The 19,616-nt window shown below is 48.5% G+C and overlaps 2 protein-coding genes across 14 annotated transcripts in view; one reads left to right on the top strand and one right to left on the bottom strand.

The window, feature by feature from the left end:
- The first annotated feature begins 2,322 nt into the window (after window positions 1-2,322).
- Window positions 2,323-5,915, top strand: LOC142903546 (uncharacterized). 2 transcript variants are annotated; one of them, XM_076049240.1, is made up of 4 exons: window positions 2,323-2,598; window positions 3,067-3,156; window positions 3,411-3,635; window positions 5,316-5,915. In XM_076049240.1, exons 1-4 carry the CDS (start codon window positions 2,535-2,537, stop codon window positions 5,582-5,584), a joined length of 648 nt encoding a protein of 215 aa, XP_075905355.1. In that variant the 5' UTR covers window positions 2,323-2,534; the 3' UTR covers window positions 5,585-5,915. The 2 variants fall into 2 exon arrangements, with proteins under 2 accessions (XP_075905355.1, XP_075905354.1); XM_076049239.1 differs by having other exon boundaries at window positions 2,324-2,598; window positions 3,411-3,644.
- A 4,042-nt stretch (window positions 5,916-9,957) lies between these two features.
- ankrd26 (ankyrin repeat domain containing 26) overlaps window positions 9,958-19,616 on the bottom strand; it is a 29,285-nt gene continuing 19,626 nt past the window's right edge. For 5 of the 12 annotated variants that reach the window (XM_076049180.1, XM_076049185.1, XM_076049186.1 and 2 more), the window contains 14 exons: window positions 18,901-19,406; window positions 18,225-18,377; window positions 17,821-17,996; window positions 17,273-17,366; window positions 17,031-17,057; window positions 16,273-16,350; window positions 15,981-16,115; window positions 15,749-15,861; window positions 15,056-15,164; window positions 14,577-14,858; window positions 14,255-14,490; window positions 13,919-14,081; window positions 11,916-11,961; window positions 9,958-11,413 (listed from right to left, as the gene is read on the bottom strand). In XM_076049180.1, the coding sequence (XP_075905295.1) occupies window positions 11,283-11,413; window positions 11,916-11,961; window positions 13,919-14,081; window positions 14,255-14,490; window positions 14,577-14,858; window positions 15,056-15,164; window positions 15,749-15,861; window positions 15,981-16,115; window positions 16,273-16,350; window positions 17,031-17,057; window positions 17,273-17,366; window positions 17,821-17,996; window positions 18,225-18,377; window positions 18,901-19,406 (2,249 nt within the window). In that variant the 3' untranslated portion in view covers window positions 9,958-11,282. Of the gene's footprint in view, window positions 11,414-11,915; window positions 11,962-12,039; window positions 12,121-13,193; window positions 13,252-13,918; window positions 14,082-14,254; window positions 14,491-14,576; window positions 14,859-15,055; window positions 15,165-15,748; window positions 15,862-15,980; window positions 16,116-16,272; window positions 16,351-17,030; window positions 17,058-17,272; window positions 17,367-17,820; window positions 17,997-18,224; window positions 18,378-18,900; window positions 19,407-19,616 lie in introns of all 12 variants that reach the window. The other 7 variants (XR_012929258.1, XR_012929255.1, XR_012929256.1 and 4 more) reach the window with 7 other exon arrangements.

Raw genomic sequence — 19,616 nt, 5'->3', positions numbered from 1 at the left:
TTATAACATAATGTAATAAATGAGGAATAAACTTCACATTTTGTCACAATGATTCAGTTCACTGAGCTGCACATTTGGAATATATATATATATGTATATATATATCATTTTGTTGTGTTCAGAATTTATTTTGCAGGCAAACAATCCAATTCAAGTGTTTTCATTTTATTTTCAGTCAGGTTCCCTGCAGTCTGCTGCTTTTCTAAATGAAGAAAGTACAAATAAAGGTTTAACAATGCCGGAGCTGAATCATCAACATATAAAAGACAGCGACCCCCCCCCCTGCATTTCCTGTGATAATTTTTAATAACGTGTTTAATCAGTTTTAATTCTTTTATCTTAATAGTCAAAAAGGCAAATTCCAGGTTGCCTTCTTTTGTTGACACTATGGTGTGAAATTGAAAAAAAAATAGAAAAATCCAAATGAACCGCCGCAGCAACCCCCCCCCCAACAGGAAGTGAAGCTGCAGACTTGACAGAACAAAGGCCTGTGATGATTCCTCTCCTCGCCTCCTTGTTGTGACTAATGTCAGTAATTGTCTCGGCTGATAACAAGTTAGTTTTAAGCGGCTCTGTTGCCTCCCAGGTCTCCCTTTGATTGGCTGTCAGCCAATTAGACGCTGCCGCCTCGCCGCCACTGCCGACGTGACTGAGAGTCGGCGCGCAGCGACGCTCGACAACTTCAACGCTCTCCATTTACAGGCGTCTTTGAAGTGCCACACACACACACACACACACACACACACACACACACACACACACACACACACACACACACACACACACACACACACACACACACACACACGCTGCTGCTTCTGCTGCTGCTGCTGCAGAGTCAACATGTTTTCTTTCTTGACGCGTCGAGTCAACAGCTCCACCATCTGGAAGCGCTGCTCCGTCTCTTGCCTGTCCCTCCTCATAAGCTGCTCACACTCACTCAGCCATCAAGGAGGAAAAATGTCACCATCTCACAATTTTTCCTATTTGTTTTTGATGCAGGGGTTGAAAATGAAAGAAAACATCCAAAGACGAAGAAGAAGAAGAAGAAGAAGAAGAAGAAGAAGAAGAAAGTGTCTGATGGACTGTTACTCTTCTTTGATGTAATAAAGACAAGAGAAAAGAGTGGAGCAGATGCTAGACCAGGCGTGGGCAAACTACGGCCCGGGGGCCATATGTGGCCCATTAAGCTTTTTAATCTGGCCCTCCAATACTTGAAAAATGATATTATAACAGTCAGTCAGTCATCAAACAGCTGCATCTCCTCCATGCTCCCAGTGTTTTCAGAGTCATTTCAATAAAGAGCAAAACACCCTGGTGATTCTGGATGGTTCTGGGTGGTTCTAGATGGTTCTGGATGGTTCTAAGAGCTAAACACCCTGGTGGTTCTAGATGGTTCTGGGTGGTTCTAAGAGCTAAACACCCTGGTGGTTCGAGATGGTTCTGGGTGGTTCTAGATGGTTCTAGGTGGTTCTGGGTGGTTCTAAGAGTTAAACACCCTGGTGGGGCTTTAAAGACACTGATTTGGTTGCAACTTTGCTTTGCTTCATTTTCCATTGACATTACAGCGTGTCTTCTCCATATCCCATGATAGATTGTTTCCTCCTATGAGGTGGCTCACCAGAACACGCCATCCATCTGCTGCTGCTCCGCTACCCCCCTCTGGCACAATTCACAACCCACTGTGGCCCACCAGAGCTTCTCTCTCCTACTTTGTACCCTTCAGATTTATGTTACTGCATTGATCGACACTGACAGTCAGTTCGTTCAATGCAGCAGGACGAGGTGTGATTGTCCTGCAACAATTGAACTCCTGGAAACTTTATTTATAAAATGAATTGCTCACTATTCTCTGTATAATCCTCACCTGTGGTTATACAGAATCCACACAGAGTTTGTGTCAGTGTTTTCTTTTTTTTTTTACCAGTGTAATATTCTGCACAATAAAGACTTTTACTCCCACTAATTGAATGATCTACCATTGTCTTGACTAAAAACATAGAATAGAATAGAATAGAAAATATGCACTTTATTGATCCTAAATGGGGAAACGACACTGTTGCAATACAATAATACAGTCATTGCAAAAAAACACTCAAGTGAATCTATATATAACAATGTGTTCATTGCGTGTGTGTGTGTGTGTTCCCATGACACACTGGTGGGACATGTGTCTCTATTGTGTGATGTGGCTAAAAGCAGCGACCACCCCTGCTGATCTCTGATCAGCGTGTTCAGCACGGGAAGGGGGAGTGTCCTGAAGTCACACACACACACACACACACACACACACACACACACACACACACACACACACACACACACACACACACACACACAGCCCTCAACCTCCTGGGCAGTCAGAGGCTCAGGCTGGGAGGTTTCCTGACCTCTGGGGGGCGAAGGACACTGAGGAGAAGGTGTAGTTGGTGTAGTTGGTGGAGTCCGTGGAGAAAGTGGAGTCCGTGGAGAAGGTGGAGTCCGTGGAGAAGACAGAGTCGGTGGAGTCGTTGAGCAGTCATGAGCGTGGAGATATGTTGCCTGACGTAGACGAAGCAGCTGCAGACCCGACGGCCGACTGCAGCAGCTGGACTGAAGGTGAGTCACTGTGATTCACTGTGAGTCACTGGAGCAGATCGACGCACCTCAAAATGTCTTTTTCTATTTTCAAAAATGGGTTTTGGTGGCAGATAGATTAGATTGTATGTAAGCCATACAATTGAGAGTGCCATTGAATAAAAGCAGTCATATAAAGAATAACTGGAAGTGGTAAAGCCTGTGGAGAGCTGACTGAGGTTCTCCTTGAAGAGCCTCTACTAGGAACCAAAACTGAACCCATAACGTTGTGGTTTTTTAATGTGAAATTGAGAAACACTAATTTTTCAGTTTGTTCTTAAATCCTGACAAATCAGTCGGAGGAACAAAACTGATTATATTTCAAGCAAGGTTTTGGATTTGCAGCCATCGTATTGTTCTGGTCGGGAACGAGGCCGTGATCAGACCTCAGCAAACCACTTGTTGCTTTCTCGACTTGCTTTTGTTTTGTTTTTCCATTTGGTCTCAAAGGCAACGAGTCGACAAGATCAAGGCAGGAAATCCCTCCAGCACGTGACGGCATCAGCGGAGGAAATTCCACCCTGGCTGAGAGCTCCAGCAGTGAGTGGAAACCAGCAGTAATGCGCTGTATTGTTTGCTGCTCTCAGTGCCGGCGGACACAATCAGGTGGCGCCAACACCTCGAGAGGGGGGTTTACCAAAAGAGAGTGCTAAAATATTAGTATAGCAACACGCACTCTCAAATAAGAATGTTAACATTAACACCAAGATAAGATCAAATATTTGGAGCAGCAAACACAAACGTGTATTAAGCAGTTATTAAACCATCAGGACACTGTGGTCAAATCTCCCCAGAGGAGGAAGAACCCTGCCAGGAGGCCCGGTGTGAGCAGCCCAAGACCACTGACCCAGGACGTGACCTGACGAGTTTAAACGACAGCGACCCCTCCGCTACCCCCGGCGAAGACCGGCGGGAAGGTCGCGACCTCTCAGGGCCCAGCAGCAGCTGCAGCAGCAGCAACCGGAGGAGCAGCAGGAGGAGGAGAAGGACAGCAGGAGATGTCGCTGCTTCTCCTTCAGGTGTGCAAGGTAACATTCGTCCCCCCCGTGGTGATTGTTGGTATTACAACTAGACGTCCGACCCCCCCCCCAAAAAAAAAAAAAAAAAAAGATAGCGAAAACAGAGAGAAAATCCTGATCAACAGTGGTGACTTTTAGGCCTCACGTGTTGTTGCATTATTGGCTGACAAGTCAGCTACACCATCTGGACCAAGTGCTGCAGTGACGCCACTCGGCCAGAGGGGGAGCTTCGTAGCGAATAAAGAAATCAATAAATCAATGAAAAGCAAAGTTTCCTGGAGAAACTGCTGCACTTTCTTCTAGTTTTATCAAAGTGCGACGAGCCGCTGCTGGTTTCCCATCCAGCTCCTGTTGTTGTCAGTGTGAGGTCACATTAGAAAGCAACCAGCGGCTCCTTCATTCAGCTACACACACACAAACATACATTTATATATTTCTAGGTGTACATTAGCATAAGTTATGTGTGGGTGCTGTGTGTAATTGGAGACGCTGGACCCGGCTCGGCGGGGAGGGGGCGCTCTGCCTCCTCCTACTCCTCTCATTTACTTCCCCTCACGCGGTAAACATTTGCATGGGAACGCCGGCGCCCGAGCGGCGGCAACGCGAGGGAACAGGAGGGTCGCGCAAGTTGATGTTGTTTCTTCATCATCTTCATCTTCACCTCATTGGAGGTGAAGATGAGCAAATTACGGCGGTGACAGCTTCACTAGTGAGCTTCTTGTTTTCTTCATCAACCGGCAGCCGGTGGCCTTTATCTCTCTCTCTCTCTCTTTCTCTCCATATTTTCCCTGGAGGACTGAACGAAGCCGCTGCGTGATTAAGTACACAACACAATCACACTTGATCTCGCGCTCCGCTTTCATCGGCATCACAAACAAACACGTCGGCAGATTTAATTTGGGGTTAATGGAGCCGTTACACCCGCCGCTGAGGATCCGCCAGACAGCCGTGTGTGTGTGTGCGTGTGCGTGTGCGTGTGCTTGTGTGTTCTCTCAAGAGCCAAGAACATCATGAAGAACACTGACACAACCCGCCATCGTCTGTTTGAACTGTTTCCCTCTGCAGGCGCTGTAGGCAGTGTGTGTAATACAGGGGGCACCAGGGGGTCGGACGCCCCCCTTCATTAACTCATGAGACCCCCTGAAAGCCTCAAAGCAAAACTTAGATTTTGAGTCATCAACTTTATAGCCTGAAATGTTCCCTAAGTGAGTAATTAGATCCAGGAGGGATGTACAGGACTGCACACGTCTCCAAGAAAGAGAATAATATCGTCAGCGTATGAAGCTATTGGATGGTCTGTTTCTGTTTCTCCTGGCCTGAGAGCTGGAGTTGCGTTGTCCTCTCTCACAGTTATTGCTATTAAGAACAGTAAAGGGGAAGACGGCAGCCTTGTGTGCAACCTTTGTTGACTGTTATTAGCTTAGAAATATTGTTGTTGGTAATAATAAATATATATAAATAATGACATTTAGATTGGTACAGACCTACAATCTGTTGCCTGTTAAATTACTGTACTTTTCGGTAGTTATTTAAACTTTTTTGTACCCAGTGAAGTTGCACTTTGAGTTTCATTGTTCGATTTCAATTCAATTCCAGTTTCAATTCAATTCAATTCAATTCAGCCTGTCTGTCTGTCTGTCTGTCTGTCTGTCTGTCTGTCTGTCTGTCTGTCGGTGGCAGACTGGTGTCTGCGCCTCCTGCTGGCCTGTCTGTGGTGCCGTGGCTCGCTGCTCCTGCTGGCCCTGATGGAGGCCTGCACCTCCTGCTGCACCTCCTGCTGCACCTCCTGCTGCCACGCCTGCGCCCTCTGCTGCGCCGCCGTGCAGGAGGCGCCGGGCGGCTGCGACGTCCACTGCCGCTCGGCGCTGCTGCGCGACTCCGGCTGCTGCAGGTCGCTGGAGTGTCTGGAGTTCTGCCTGGAGTGCTGCGAGATCTGCCACCGCAGCTAGAAGACCCAGACTGACTGGCCACTGGGGGGCTCCACTCAGTGCTCTAGTCTGGTATATTCTAGTGAGTACACCCTGACCCCTCACCCCCACTACCCACCAGCCTTGTACACATCCGTCCACTTCAAAACAACAGAGACCCGGCAGCACCATCAGGCTGAGTACTGCATTAAGTATCCAGCGTCCACATATAGACTGATGATGTCATTGTCTAAATGTAAATGTATTGTAAGCGACACAAGATATATAACAGTCATTTACCGCTGGACTTTTATGAACTGACCAACTGCATCACAAGACAAATTTGTTGAAATAAAGAACATGTTTAACATTAGTGCTCACCATCAGTACGACATCCATCCATCATCCATCTTCATACCCGCCTCCTCCTGCTCTCAGGGTCTGCTGGAGCCTCTCCCAGCTGTCACCCTGGACAAGACAGTTCATCACTTGACCACATAGACAGACAAGCAAACACACCGCCGGACAATTCAGAGTTCCCAATTCACCTCACATGCACACCTTACACAGAGAGAACCCAGCAGACACATGGAGAACCTGGAGAGAACCCAGCTGACACATGGAGAACCTGGAGAGAACCCAGCAGACACAGGAATAACATGCAAGCTCCACACAGAAAGGTCCCAGGTGCTCCCTGGGAATTGAGCCCACAACCTTGTTTCTGTGAGGTGATTTCTTCACCGTCACGTCTACGAACCTCTCCAGCAGAACAAAACTCCATCCTTGACTTCTTCTGCTCGTTGAGCTTCTCAGAGAGCCAAGAAAAGGAGTCAGGAAGGGGAAGTTAGACCCTCAAACCACTGAAGAGGCTAACAGGGTCAATCAGGAAAACGTGTTTAACCATTAGTGCTCACCAACATAATGCTCTGCTTCTAATGACATGAAGGCAAACAAGCTCTGGCAGGCAGGGGCAAACTGCGGCCCGTTTAACGTTTTAATTCCGTCTGTTTAGCTGTATGTCCTCCATGTTTCCAGTGTTTTCAGACCCAGCCCTGGTCTAGATGATCAAGGGGTGGTTCTAGGGTGGTCTGTGGTGGTGCCAAGTGGTTCTGGGGTGGTTCTAGTTGATTCTAGCGTGGTCTGGGTGGCTCTGTAGTGGTTCTGGTGGTGGTTCTAGAAAACTTCAAAACTGCAAACTATATTTTTTCCTCCAATCAGGTGGCTCACCAAAACACTCCAACCATCTGCTTCTGCTCCAGGCCCCTCTGGCACACTTTACAACCCACTGTGGCTCCACCAGTCAAACAGTTGGCCCACCTGCTCTATGGGTTCTTCGAGAGTCCTGCCCTGTTTGAGCTAAAAGTCCTGCATCGACTGCAGCGCGCAACCTGTGCACGATCATTGTATTCTCTCTCTCTCACACACACACACACACACACACACACACACACACACACACACACACACACACACACACACACACACACACACACACACACACACACACACCTCCCTGTACAGTGAGTTGTAGCAGCGACCCAGCGGGACCGTGAACAAGGCGCTGGTGCATCTCCGCTCTCAGACTCCTGTGTTTGCAGATTGTGGGGGCTTGACTTCTCTCTGTTTCGCTCTTTGCAGCTGAGAAAACAGGATGACACAAAAACTTGTCAGCTCCTTCTTGCATCTCCACCTCCCCCGCCCCTCCTCCCCTTCCCTTTATTATTAGTATTTTTTCCTCTTCATATTTGTCACATGAAGCACTTAGAACATGAAAGGAGGCTGTTTGGCTGGGAGACGTGTGAAGATCTCCGCCGCCGCTGGATGACAGCGACAGCAGCAGCAGCAGCAGCCGCAGCCGCAGCAGTAAACAGCCAAAAATAATACAAAGACGGCGACGCTGTCAATCGGTGCGGGCCGAGCCGAGCCGAGCCGAGCCGAGGGCCTCATTTAAGTCACGTTAGCGCCACTAAATCGAATTTAAGCTCCTTGTTTGTCCACAGCGGCGGCGGCAGCGACGTCTCATTTGGAGCGTGGCGACAAATAAACAGCCGGGTTTGTTCCACTTGTCCCGCACAATTTGTTTTCTGGAGCCTCTTTATCCACAACACCTTCCTCCACACTGTCACAACCTGCACGTGTGTGTGTGTGTGTGTGTGTGTAGCAGACACACAAGCACAGCCACAGACACGCACACACACACACACAGACGTCGCCTCCAGATTGAGCCTGCAGCAACAACAGATGCTTTTGATTTAAAGTGGCAGACTAAAATAATAATAAAAATAAAATAAACAGGAGTACATAAGTTCCTGTTAATTGGGGGAAACAAACTGAACAATAATTTTTTTTTTTAAGGTTTTGTGATCTTTGTTGAAGAAGTTCTGTTTCCCCCTGAAAGATGAGCTGAAGGTGATCAGGTGGGTTTGACTTGCTGGGGGCAGAGCAGGTGAAGATGGTGTGGATGGGAGGTGGAGCAGAGACAGGAAGTGACAGAAGGGCTGAAAGAACAAGAACCAACCATCATGCATAGCCCGCGTCTGCACAGCAGCGTCGCACAACACACTGATGTTCACTCCACCAGGGACACCTTGCCGGTGTCCTGGTGGAGGTGGTGGTGGTGGTGATGATGATGATGGTGATGGTGATGATCATGTAACTCTCGAACCAGACAGAAAGCTAACAATGTGTGTTGCGATTGCAGAATCCAAAATGAAACAGAAACTTGTCACGGTGCTGCCGACAACTTTCACACAAACCCTCAAAAATCAAACACGGCGCGGCCTCAACAGCAAACAGCCGCCACTCCCTCCGCTGTGATCTGGCACAGCGCCTCCTACGGGGCGACAGCCAGCAGTGCGACGGAGGGACCTCTGGCCGCCGGTGTCACTCTCGACGAGCTGCGTCTGGAAATGAACGACCTCGTTCAAGTCGCTGACAACCTCGTCAGGCGATGAAGAGGCTCCTCAGGGGGTTCAAACACCGACACGAGGCCCCCTTTTGGCCTCCGCGCTGCTTGGACTGGCAGCCAGTCGCAGACGACCAGAGACCAGCAGGCAGCACAGGCGCGCGCGCACACACACACACACACACACACACACACACACACACACACACACACACACAGTGTCTATTTGTATTCAGGCTTGACGACGGTTGTAACCTCCTCAATCAGAAGCAGGTTTGCGTGTAGCGACTGAAGTGCCGTCAATGGATGAAAAGAAATAAAGTGAAGAGGCGGGTGTGTGTGTGTGTGTGTGTGTGTGTGGGCGGGGGGGGAGGGGGGGGGGAATAATAAGGCCTAATAGTCAGACTGTCACACGTGCCTATATGGGGAAACAAAAATAAATGTAAGAGGATTTGAATATCCAGCATTGGAGGCTGACGGATCAAAGACAGCAGAGGAAAAATCACAAACACCTCGTCTGCTTTTAATAAGTGAGGGGAGCGACGGAGGGGCGGACGGACGGACGGACGGACGCTGTTTGGGCGCAGGAGGGGGTGGTGCGTGGTGGTGGGCGGGGGGCAATATGAAAAGACAGATAATGAGGGTGGGCTCTAAAACGGCTGGCCATGAAATATTGATGGCGAGATGATGATTTCTCATTGGATTCGTCCCGAAGGTGAGACACCTGGAAAAAAGCAGCGCAGTAATTAGAGACGCAGCGCGGCAGGAAGTCAGCGCGGCTAAATATACACCCGCAAAACACACAACAAACAGACAAACTCTTTGATAACACCCGAAACTTTTGAAAGATGGAATAAGCACCAGAATAATACGATTCCTGCAGTTGCTTTTCCCCCTTCCAATTCTTTGTTGCATTTAAAAAAAATTTTTTTTCACTCTTTTGTCATTTTTTTTTTGATAAAAAACATTTATTTTTTCGTGACTTTATCCAACTAAAAAAATACTTACGTATTTGCAATTTTGTACGTCTTTGATTAGATCTTCTATATGATTTTTAAAAACAATAATTAAATTGATAAAATTATGTATAGTTTTTAATTTTTCTGTGAATTTAGAAAAATACATTTAGATGTAAATACAATTTTGTTAGATCAATATAACCCCACACTTTGATATTTCGGCAGTGACAGATTTTGGAAGAGAAAAAATATTCCAAAACTGTCTGAAAATAGAAAATGAGAATTAATTGTGTATACACACACACACACACACACACACACACACACACACACACACACACACACACACACACACACACACACACACACACACACACACACGAATACAATATCTGTTAATATAAAAATAAAATGAAATAAAAAATAAATGTAGTAAAAGGAAAACAACACAGACTATTGGTATTGGGTACCTTGATGAGTTATAATTTCGTGATGGTAGTTCAGTTTCTTGTCTGCCTCCAGACAAATAAAGAATTACAAAAAAAACTCAATTCACAAATATAAAAATTGAGGGTTTATTTCCAACTTTAGAGTCTTCTGTGTGCCACAGGCGTCATAAATATTTCTGTATATAAATTCTGATGCAGCATTGACGAGTAACGTCGAGAAAGTGTTTTCCTGGGAACAAAGCAGCGTAACAGCTGAAACAAATATTACAGTCACCCTGTAGGATCAGCCGGAGTTCTTCCAGCTCGTCTGATTCAAGTATATAACCTTAACAAAAAAAACACAATAAAAAAAAAAAACAGAATAAATAAACATATGGTACACACACAATATGTCAATATCTAACACCGACGTACCGAGATGGATCCTGCACCGCTGATGGCACTTTGCAGACACCATGACATCTTGGTAGAAAAAAAAATCAGAAGAATAATGTACATCAGATACTTATAAAGTCAAACTGAGTAACGCCAATATACACAAGTTAAAAATCCACGCTGCCTATATACACATTATACAAAGAAAACGCAGGTACGGACGAACTGAGCGGCTGAAATAAAAATACTGTCTCAGACGACTGGCGGCTGTTTGCTCCTGAGCGCTGAAGTGCAACGTGCAGCGTAGCAGCTTCCTTTCCGTCAAAAATAGAGGGCTAATGTTTGTAGTTACTAGTTAGTTAGTCCTATTCAGTCCTAGCTTGTCCTGGGAGTCAGTCCTAGGATAGTCAGTCCAAGTCAGTTCTAGGATAGTCAGACCTAGTCAGTTCTAGGATAGTCAGTCCAAGTCAGTTCTAGGATAGTCAGTCCTAGTCAGTTCTAGGATAGTCAGTCCAAGTCAGTTCTAGGATAGTCAGTCCAAGACATCCTAGTCAGTTCTAGGATAGTCAGACCTAGACATCCTAGTCAGTCCTAGGGTAATCAGTCCTAGTCAGTCCTAGGATAGTCAGTCCTAGTCAGTGAGGACTCGGCGGTGGCTTTGGCTTCTTCACTGGTGTTGTCCTCGCTTTAATGTTTCGTGAGTCACTTTAAAAACATAACATATGAAAATCTTGACTGTACCAAAATCTTTCAATCACCCTGTCAGTGATTTTAGCCTGTTGCTAATCAGCCCATTATGATGTCACTGAGGGCACTAATACCGTTTCCAGGTTGGTGACAACGTTCCCAGTCTGACGTCGGTTCCACCTTTGGAACCCTCTCTCTCACTTCCACAACTGCAGAAGGTCCAACATCAGCAAAGGGGCTGCAAACACATGGCTAAATACGCCATTTCCAGGACACATTCTGAGATTTTTCTTTTTGGGGGATAATTAATCCTGTAAGGCTGCTCCAATGGAATAAAAGGTGGCTCCATTTGTCCTCCAGGTGACTCAGATCTTATGGTTCTTCTTGAGGACCTCCAGGTACTGCTGCTTGGCTCTGCTCAGGGGGTCCCGCTCCGTCCTGGAGGCCGAGCCCACTGGGGACATTCGCACTGAGGCCACGTCCAGCTCGGCCTTGGCTGAGAGGGTCACACACACACACACACACACACACACACACACACACACACACACACACACACACACACACACACACACACACACACACACACACACACACACACTTTAGCAACACTGTAGTTCATAGTACAATAAATCATTAGGTTTTCCATTATTCAGAAGAAACAGCGACATCAACTGGTTACATATCATTGATTGCATCTTGATTGCGTCTTTCACGCTCCCTCCCTCTCCTGAGCTGCCAGTGAACTACAGTGGCCCTGTGCAACCGAAACTGGATACCTGATCCACCTTCTTCTTCTTCTTCTTGGTGGGTTTATTTGAGGACGCCCCCTAGCGTTCAGCCTAAATACCAAATGCTCTGCTGTCAGGCAGCTGGATTGTCCACACCAGGCTTCCTTAGAAATATGCTGGTGCAAGATGGCAGCTCACTGGGAGCACTGGGACCCCGACTGATCTATGGACAGACTGGACCTTCAAGGTCAGTGTGGTGGAGCTCACCATTCTTCAGTTCCTCCGATATGTTTCTGTCCAGCTCGCTCTGCAACTGGAAGAAGAACAAGAAGGAGAAGGACTTCCTGGTTAGACTTCCTGGGTCGCACTGTTTGTCTCTGGCTGAACACACCAGTGCGACGTCAAGCAGAGCAGGACAAGCCAAACATGCAGGTTGAATGCTGCTGTTGGATCAGAGGGTTGGCAGGTTGGACTGAGGTCAGAGGTCACAGTTCACTGCCAATGTCACTTTAAATTGTTGGTAATATTTTGCAACCAAACGGTGCTTTAAATCATCAACAAACAGAACTAATTCTGGGAGAAATAAACGTAAATAAATGTGAAATTTAAACATTCAAATGAAGTCAACTTAAAGCAGGTCGGGTTTCTGTTCAATATACCACCACAATAACTGGGACAAAATTCAATTGTTGCTTTTGTAAACATTTTCATCAATTGTTGTTGTTTCAATAATTGATTGATATTTAAATGCCTGTAATTCCAGGTGAAAAACTCATTGTCATTGTTGTGGTTCTCCAGGTTTGAAGGCAAAGAAGCAGGATTACAGCACAGAGACAGCAGCTGCGTTTCCATAAGAGTTTTTTGCAAAGTACAAGTGTGATTAGCAGTTGTTTCCATTGAATGATGAAAAGCTGTAATTCTGGTCAGATCTGGTCCAGTGAGACGCCACTGTGCACTGTGAGGATGGAGGCACAACACATTTGGCCATAAATCTGCATCTCCATGTTGTTTGCTGTCCAGGATGCTTGTTCTGTTTTTCTCTTTGATGACTTGTAAAAAAAAAAATTCCGTCTCCTCCTCCGTCCAATCATAACGCAACATTTTCACTGATTAGTGAACTACCCCCGTACGTCACGTCAATGTGGAAAAAGTGTTTCCATGATGCTGTTGCAATATTCCTCCGTATGGATCCATGTGGAAAAACCTCCTCATGAGAGTCAAAACCTTTGAGCCACATTGGAGAAGTTTTTCCAAGTGGAGCCGTTTCCACCACCAGGTTTTATTATGGCCATATTTAGGTTTTGCACAATTCTAGGGGTGACGGAAACGCAGCTACTGAGACTCTTGATCGTTAAATGGTCAGAAAAAAGGTCGAGGAGAAGTCGATGACACACAGCAAACAACAGCACTCTGCCATCTCTTCATCTGCAACACTGTGGTTTGTCTGTAAATAGAGCAATAGATCCAGGCCAGCTAGCGGAGTGGGGGAGGGGGGGTGGCGGGGTCTGGGGTCAATCAGACACTCAGCAGGGCAAATCTACACACCTGGTCATGAGTCTGGCTGAAGGGAGGAGAGGTGAGAGAGAGACTTTTGAGCTAGGAGCTACAGAGAGTGAGAGACAGAAGACACATTAGACGTCCCGCTAACACTGGATGAAGAAAGAGAAGAAGAAGAAGAAGAAACAAAGAGAGGAAACAGTGGAGTTAGCAGCGAGCTGCTGTGTGGAGGCCACAACAAGCTGCACCTGAAGCCTTTAAACTGGTTGGATACCAAAGCTGGAGAATGAAGAAGAAGAAGCAGAAGCGTGTGTGCGACGTCATAAAGAATCACAATAAAGACTGAAAAAAAGCAGAGTTCTTTTCATTGGGCTTTAACCTGCACTGGGTTCCAGAACCAAGCAGCTTCCTTAATGCTGTGAGGGCTGACCGGCCCTGGCAGGAGCTCAGCTACTCACCTGGGTGCAGCTAGCGCCCCCTGGTGCAGCTAATGCCCCCTGGTGCACCGACACAAAGCCTCCAGCTGACTGACTAAACTAGCAGTAAGAGAATCCAGCTGATCTGCATGTTCAAGTGCGGCCTTCGGCTTCTCCTGCAAACTATGCACTCTGACAGACTCGTTAGATAATATCCAACAGGATTTCAGGAGGCGTCCTGATTGGCCGGTCAAGTTCAGAGACTCAAAGTAGAAAAAAACAAACAACATCATCGGCAACAACGTTTTACTTTTCTATTGGATGTTGGATGGTCAGTCAGCAGTGAGTGACACAGACCTTGGCCAGGTAGTCCTCCACCCTGCTGGGGGGTCCGCTAGGGCCCAGCAGGGACCCCCCTAGACCCAGGGACCCCCCCAGGCCCAGGGAGGAACTGCTGATCAGGGAGCGGCCTCGCTCGTCCAGCAGCCGGGAGTTGGCATCCGACAGGCGGGAGTTGGCCCTGCGGTGTAACGACACATTGTAGTATGCAGTGACTTTGACTTTATTAGACACATTGACACTGCTGGCAGCTTCTTCCATTAGTGAGCAGCATCACAGCTCAATGCTGCTTCACCAGGTTGCGTTTGAACTCTGAACTCAGTGCTGCTGGGTTTATATTTCCCTCCTCCTCACCTCTCCAGCTTGGCTGTCAGGGACTTGCGGATACGGAGCTCATCGCTGTACAGCTTCCTGTAGCGCTCCAGCTCCGAGCGAGTCGACTCCCCCTGGTGGAGGCTGTCCTGCTGCGAGGTACGGCTCCGCGACAGCTCCACCTCCAGCTCCTGCAGCTTCTGCTCAAACTGGGAGCGCAGCTTGCCTTCGTTGGCTGCCTTGATGCGGTCCGAGGCCTCCTGCGTGGCTGCCTGCGACTGTCGATTGACCATCCAGACAAAAATTAAAATTCATTTCAATTCCTTTCATTCTACGACACTGCTCCGCTGCCTCCTGGCCGCACCTGCAGGAAGAGGTTGACCTGCTCCAGCTTCTGCTGGACCTCCTGACGCGCCCGCTCCTCCACGTCGTGGCGGTACCGCTCCGCCTGGCCGTGCTCGGCCTCCAGGCGGCGGCGCAGCTCCAGCAGCTCCTCCTCCAGCTGCCTCCTGCTGCGCTCCAGCTGATCGCTGCTGTGGCCCAGGCTGCTCAGCGACGCCAGCTGCTCCTTCAGCTCCCCGTTGGTCCTCTCCAGCTGGCTGCGGCGGGACGCCTCCTTCTCCAGCTGCGCCTGCAGCTCCTCCACCTGACCGGAGAGTTGGGTGGCAGAGGGGACGGAGGGGCAGCAGCTTAAACACCCGCAGTGATTTGGGAGATTGTTAAAAACGAGATCCTTGGACACAACTGGCTGGCTTGTTCTGCCCGGCAACAGAGGCCAAAAGATCTCACCAATATGGACAATAAGCATGTGTGTATGCATATATACAGACTGACCTGTCCGACCGTCTGCTGCCTGTGGCCGAAGCCTCCCTCGCCCTGGCTGCTCCTGGGGGGCGGAGCCGCGTCCTGGTCCCGCAGCTTCTTCTTGGCCGTCTTCAGTAAAGTGCGCAGCCTTGAACATTGCAAAAAGAAAGAAAAGACAGAAATGCGCACAGTGCGTCATGAGCAAGGCCGTCCCGCTGCTCCACACATCAGGGCTGGATGGAGGAGAACAACCGACTGTCTTTTGCACATCTGCCCCTGGTTTGTTGCACATAGATCAATTGGATTTTTAAAATATTTTATTGTATATCTTGTAACTACTGTACAGTTTAACCCCTTTTAACTGTACACTGTAACTAATGTATAGTTTATTTTTATTCTTCTATTTTCACTTTTTGTATTGTTTTTTGACTGCTGCAACAGTGTAGTTTCCCAATTTGGGATCAATAAAGTTCAATCTAATCTAATCCAACATTCCAAACATCCTCAGTGACACAGAACTGGTGTGCTGGTGTGGAAGGTGACAGTTTGACAAAACGTTGATCCTCAAACTCACTTCGTTTCAAAGTGTGAATTGTGGAACAGACAGCCAGGAAACCAATGACACAACACGACATTGGAACAAACCAACCACAAAGCCGGGAGATGCTGCCCTCTACTGGAGGCTGGCTGGAACTGCACAGCAGGGGAGGGGAGGGGGAGTCGAGGCGTCACCTGTACATTTCCTTCTGAAGCTCCGTGTTCCTCTGCATCTCCTGCTCCAGCCGAGAGTCCACCGCCCGCTTCTGCTCCGTCACCTTCCTCACCTTCTTCTTCTCCATCTCCACCTGCACACCATCACCGTGACACGTCAGGGGAGGAGCAGGAGAAGCAGAGGGGAGGAGGAGGAGGAGAAGGAACAGGAGGAGGAGAAGCAGGGTTCACCTGGAGGTCCAGGCCACCTCACCTGAGTGTTGAGCTCTCCTCTCTCCTTCTCCAGCTCGGCCAGTCGCAGTCCCAGCTTGGAGCGGCTCTTCAGCTCCTCCTCCCAGAGGGCCTGGGAGTCCTGGGCCGTGTGGGACAGCAGGCTCTGCTTCTGGACCTGGAGCAGGAGCAGCAGCAGGGGAACCAGAGGAGTCAGAAGAACCCAGGTCAGCTGACACCAACCAGCGTCTCTCAGCAACGTCCAGTCATTATTTTAAGCCAGGAGATAAAAACATCTGTTTTGATTTTTCTAATGTGATGATTTCACCACCGACCTCCCTGCTGAGTTGATCTTCCAGCGTCATCTTGCTGCTTTGAAGGTTGGTGACCAAGTCCTCCAGACGACCTCTGACCTGCAGACACAACGAGTGTGGAGGCCAAAGTGAAACAATGCCGACTGCTGCTGCTGCTTTCTAGAACCACCAAACTCAGAAAGACACTAACGTCTACCAACAGTCACATGCAAAGGAAAGAAAATCAGCCCATAATAACCAAGATCAGGAGAAGAAGACCCATCAAAACACCAGCTGCATTTCCATGACCCCCAGAACTGCACAAAACCTAAATATGGCAATAAAAAAAACTGCTGATGGAAACACCTAAATTCCGAAAAACCTTCCAAAACCTTCCGAAAAATGTTGCGTTACGATTGGACGGAGGAGGAGACGGAATGTTTTTACAAGTCATCAAAGAGAAAAACAGAACAGCCATTCTGTTCATGCAGATTTATGGCCAAATGTTTTGTGCCTCCATCCTCCTCACAGTGCACAGCGGCGTCTCACTGGACCAGCTGACCAGAATTACAGCTTATGATCTTCACACCATTAAAACATTGACACACCTGCAAATTGCAATTTTACTTTGTGGAAATTTAAAAGAAATATTGCTTTCATTTTGCCAAAAACTGTCATGGAAACGCAGCTGGTGATTTGTTTCCCAGCCAATTCTTCTTTTTTTCACACACAAAAATGAGGTTGTTTATTGCGATGGAAGAGGGAGAAACCAAGAGAGGATCTCCATCCTCAGTACCAACCCCTCCTCCAGGTGACGAGTCGGACGGCTGGAAGAAAATACCACAAACCTTCAGATTCAACAGCCACTGGGTGAGTTCCACAAATTCACTGAGCTTCAACAGTTTTTGTTTAATATCAGAAAAAAAGGTGTGTGTGTGTGTGTGTGTGTGTGTGTGTGTGTGTGTGTGTGTGTGTGTGTGAGAGAGTTAGTGGCAGGTTTCCACATGCTACTGAATAGTGCGGTCCGTTCGGGGACACTCACCACCACGGACTCCTGAGCTTCTTTCTGAAGAGCCTCTATCTTGTTAGACTGCTGCTTGGTGGAGGCCTCCAGTCTGGCGTTGTCGATCTCCAGCCTGCACACACACAAGTTTCACAACCGGCTGCTTTAGACGCTCGCCAACAATACCAGCGCTTTTCCGACACTCAAAGTTCTAAACTGTGTGTGTATAACACCGGCCGAGAAGAAGAAGAAGACAAAGAAGGTGGACAAGGTGTCCAGGCCACCGTAGTTCACTAGCAAACTCAGGAGGGGGAGAGAGAGTGAAAGACGCTGCAATCTAAAATGTAACCACTTGGTGTTGTTGTTACTTTTTAAAAAGAGAAGAGCAAACCAAATACTTTTAATTGTACTGTGATTAAACATGTTTATTCATGTATTTATGGAAAGCATGTTCTTGCTGATGGAAAAATCATAAATCAGACCAAATTTTACAAACTGGACCTTTAACGACAGTGTGGCTAAAGGGTGTGTGTGTGTGTGTGTGTGTGTGTGTGTGTGTGTGTGTGTGTGTGTGTGTATGTGCTCACCTTTGGACTGCTTCCTCCAGCTGTTTGATGGTGTGGCTGTAAGCTGCAGAGCCCGCCAGTGCCTCCTGCAGCTTCAGAGTGGCAGTGCAGAGCTCCTGCTCCTTCTGGTCCAGGAGGCTCTTGACGCTGCTAAAGCGTCTCTCAGCCTGCACCAGCTGGTCCTCGCTCTCCTCCAGCTGCATTCACACAAAGAGAGAAAAACAACCATTGGAGTAACACAGCACACTGACCCGTTCAGCGCAGGTCAAAGTGTCTCACAGTAGCGGTAGCAATACGCTACTACAGGGGGGCAGTGTGTGCCGCTGCTGCTGCTGCTGCTGCTGCTGCTGACCCAACTTGGTACCTCAGAATGGGTTCAGACTCATTCTAAGTTCTATTTCCTGTTCTCTGGGCTGGATTGGTACCTTTCCTCTCAGGCGCTCCAGGTCTTTGCAGAGCCGGGTCTTCTCCTCCTCCAGATCGTTGCGGTAGCGGGTGTTGACCTCCAGGAAGGCCTCACTCATCGACTGCTTCTTCAGTGAGTCGGCCAGCTCCTGCTGCAGCTCCCTCACTTTGGTCTGACGGAGAGAGAGCGGCGGGAGGCAGCAGAGGAGGAAGAGGAAGATGAAGAAGAAGAGGAAGAGGAAGGGGAAGAAAAAGAAGAAGAAGAAGAAGAAGAAGAAGAAGAATGTTGTTACTATTACTGTATGTTACTATTGTTTCCTTTTCTCTCTCTCCCTCTCTCTCTCGGTCTCGCTCTCAAAGATAAGTGAGGAATCTGTCCTCACCACACAAGTTAAACTGCACGTAAGGCAGTGAGGTCCAGGATGTGAGGAACCCTGAGAGGGTGCCAGTCAGTTCTGGACCAGCTGGGCCGTGAAGCAGTGTGAGCACAGAGGATTGAGTTAAACAGGTTCACTGCTCAGGGAAGTTTCTTCAAGGTCCAGTGTGCAATATTTTGGCCTGATTCATGATTTTTATATTGGTAAAAGCTCATACTGCCCATAAATCCATGAATAAAAGTGTATACTCGCAGAACAGTATTCAGGTTTGGATGCACACAGGCACCGTAGTAACCGGCGCTCCTGCCACCCTCCCTACCTCTTGCTCCTTCTTCTCCTCCCGCAGCTGCTGGATGAGGTCCCGCTGGTGGGCTGCCTGGCCCAGGAGCTCCTTGTTCCGGTCCTCCAGCAGCTGGACCCGGTCCTCGGAGTCGGCCCGCAGCTGTAGCAGCGTGTCGCTGAACCTCTGCTGGGCGTCGCTCACCGCTCGCTCCTTGGCGTCTCCTTTGTTGTGGGCCTCCTCCAGCTGCTGCCGCAGCAGCGCCGCGTCGCTCTGCGCCTGCGCCAGCCGCTCCTGCGTGGCCTGGTGGCGGGCGCCGGCACGGCCCACCAGCTCCCGCTCGGCATGCAGGTTCTGCTCCAGCTCCTTGGCCCGGGCGCCCGCCTCGTCCCGCTCCCGCTGCAGGACGTCCAGCAGGAGGCCCTTCTCCGTCAGCTGCAGCGACAGCCGGTGCACCTCGTTCTCCAGGCTGTTGCCGCGGCCCTCGGCCTTGCTCAGCTGCTGCGAGAGGTCGGAGGTCGCCTGGCGCTGACTGGCTGCTTCCCCTGCGCACCACAGAGAGGGTTGATTTTAGAATACGGTCAGCAAAATGTTTCAGGATATAAACAGAAGAAGGGAAAATCACTTCATATGATTTCTGGACTGGCTTTGGAGCTGGAAATGAACCGAGACTGAATCAATGAGATTTTACTACCAATACAAAAATTATAACTCAGGCCAAGTATTACACACTGGACCTTTAAGAACGCACATGA

The sequence above is a fragment of the Nelusetta ayraudi genome, unplaced genomic scaffold (genome assembly GCF_046127955.1).
Source record: "Nelusetta ayraudi isolate G7.1 ecotype Tasmania unplaced genomic scaffold, CSIRO-AGI_Nayr_v1 ptg000111l, whole genome shotgun sequence".
Taxonomy (NCBI): domain Eukaryota; kingdom Metazoa; phylum Chordata; class Actinopteri; order Tetraodontiformes; family Monacanthidae; genus Nelusetta; species Nelusetta ayraudi.
The sequence above is the reverse complement of the archived record's forward strand: the minus strand, read 5'-3'. Positions and strand labels throughout refer to the sequence as shown.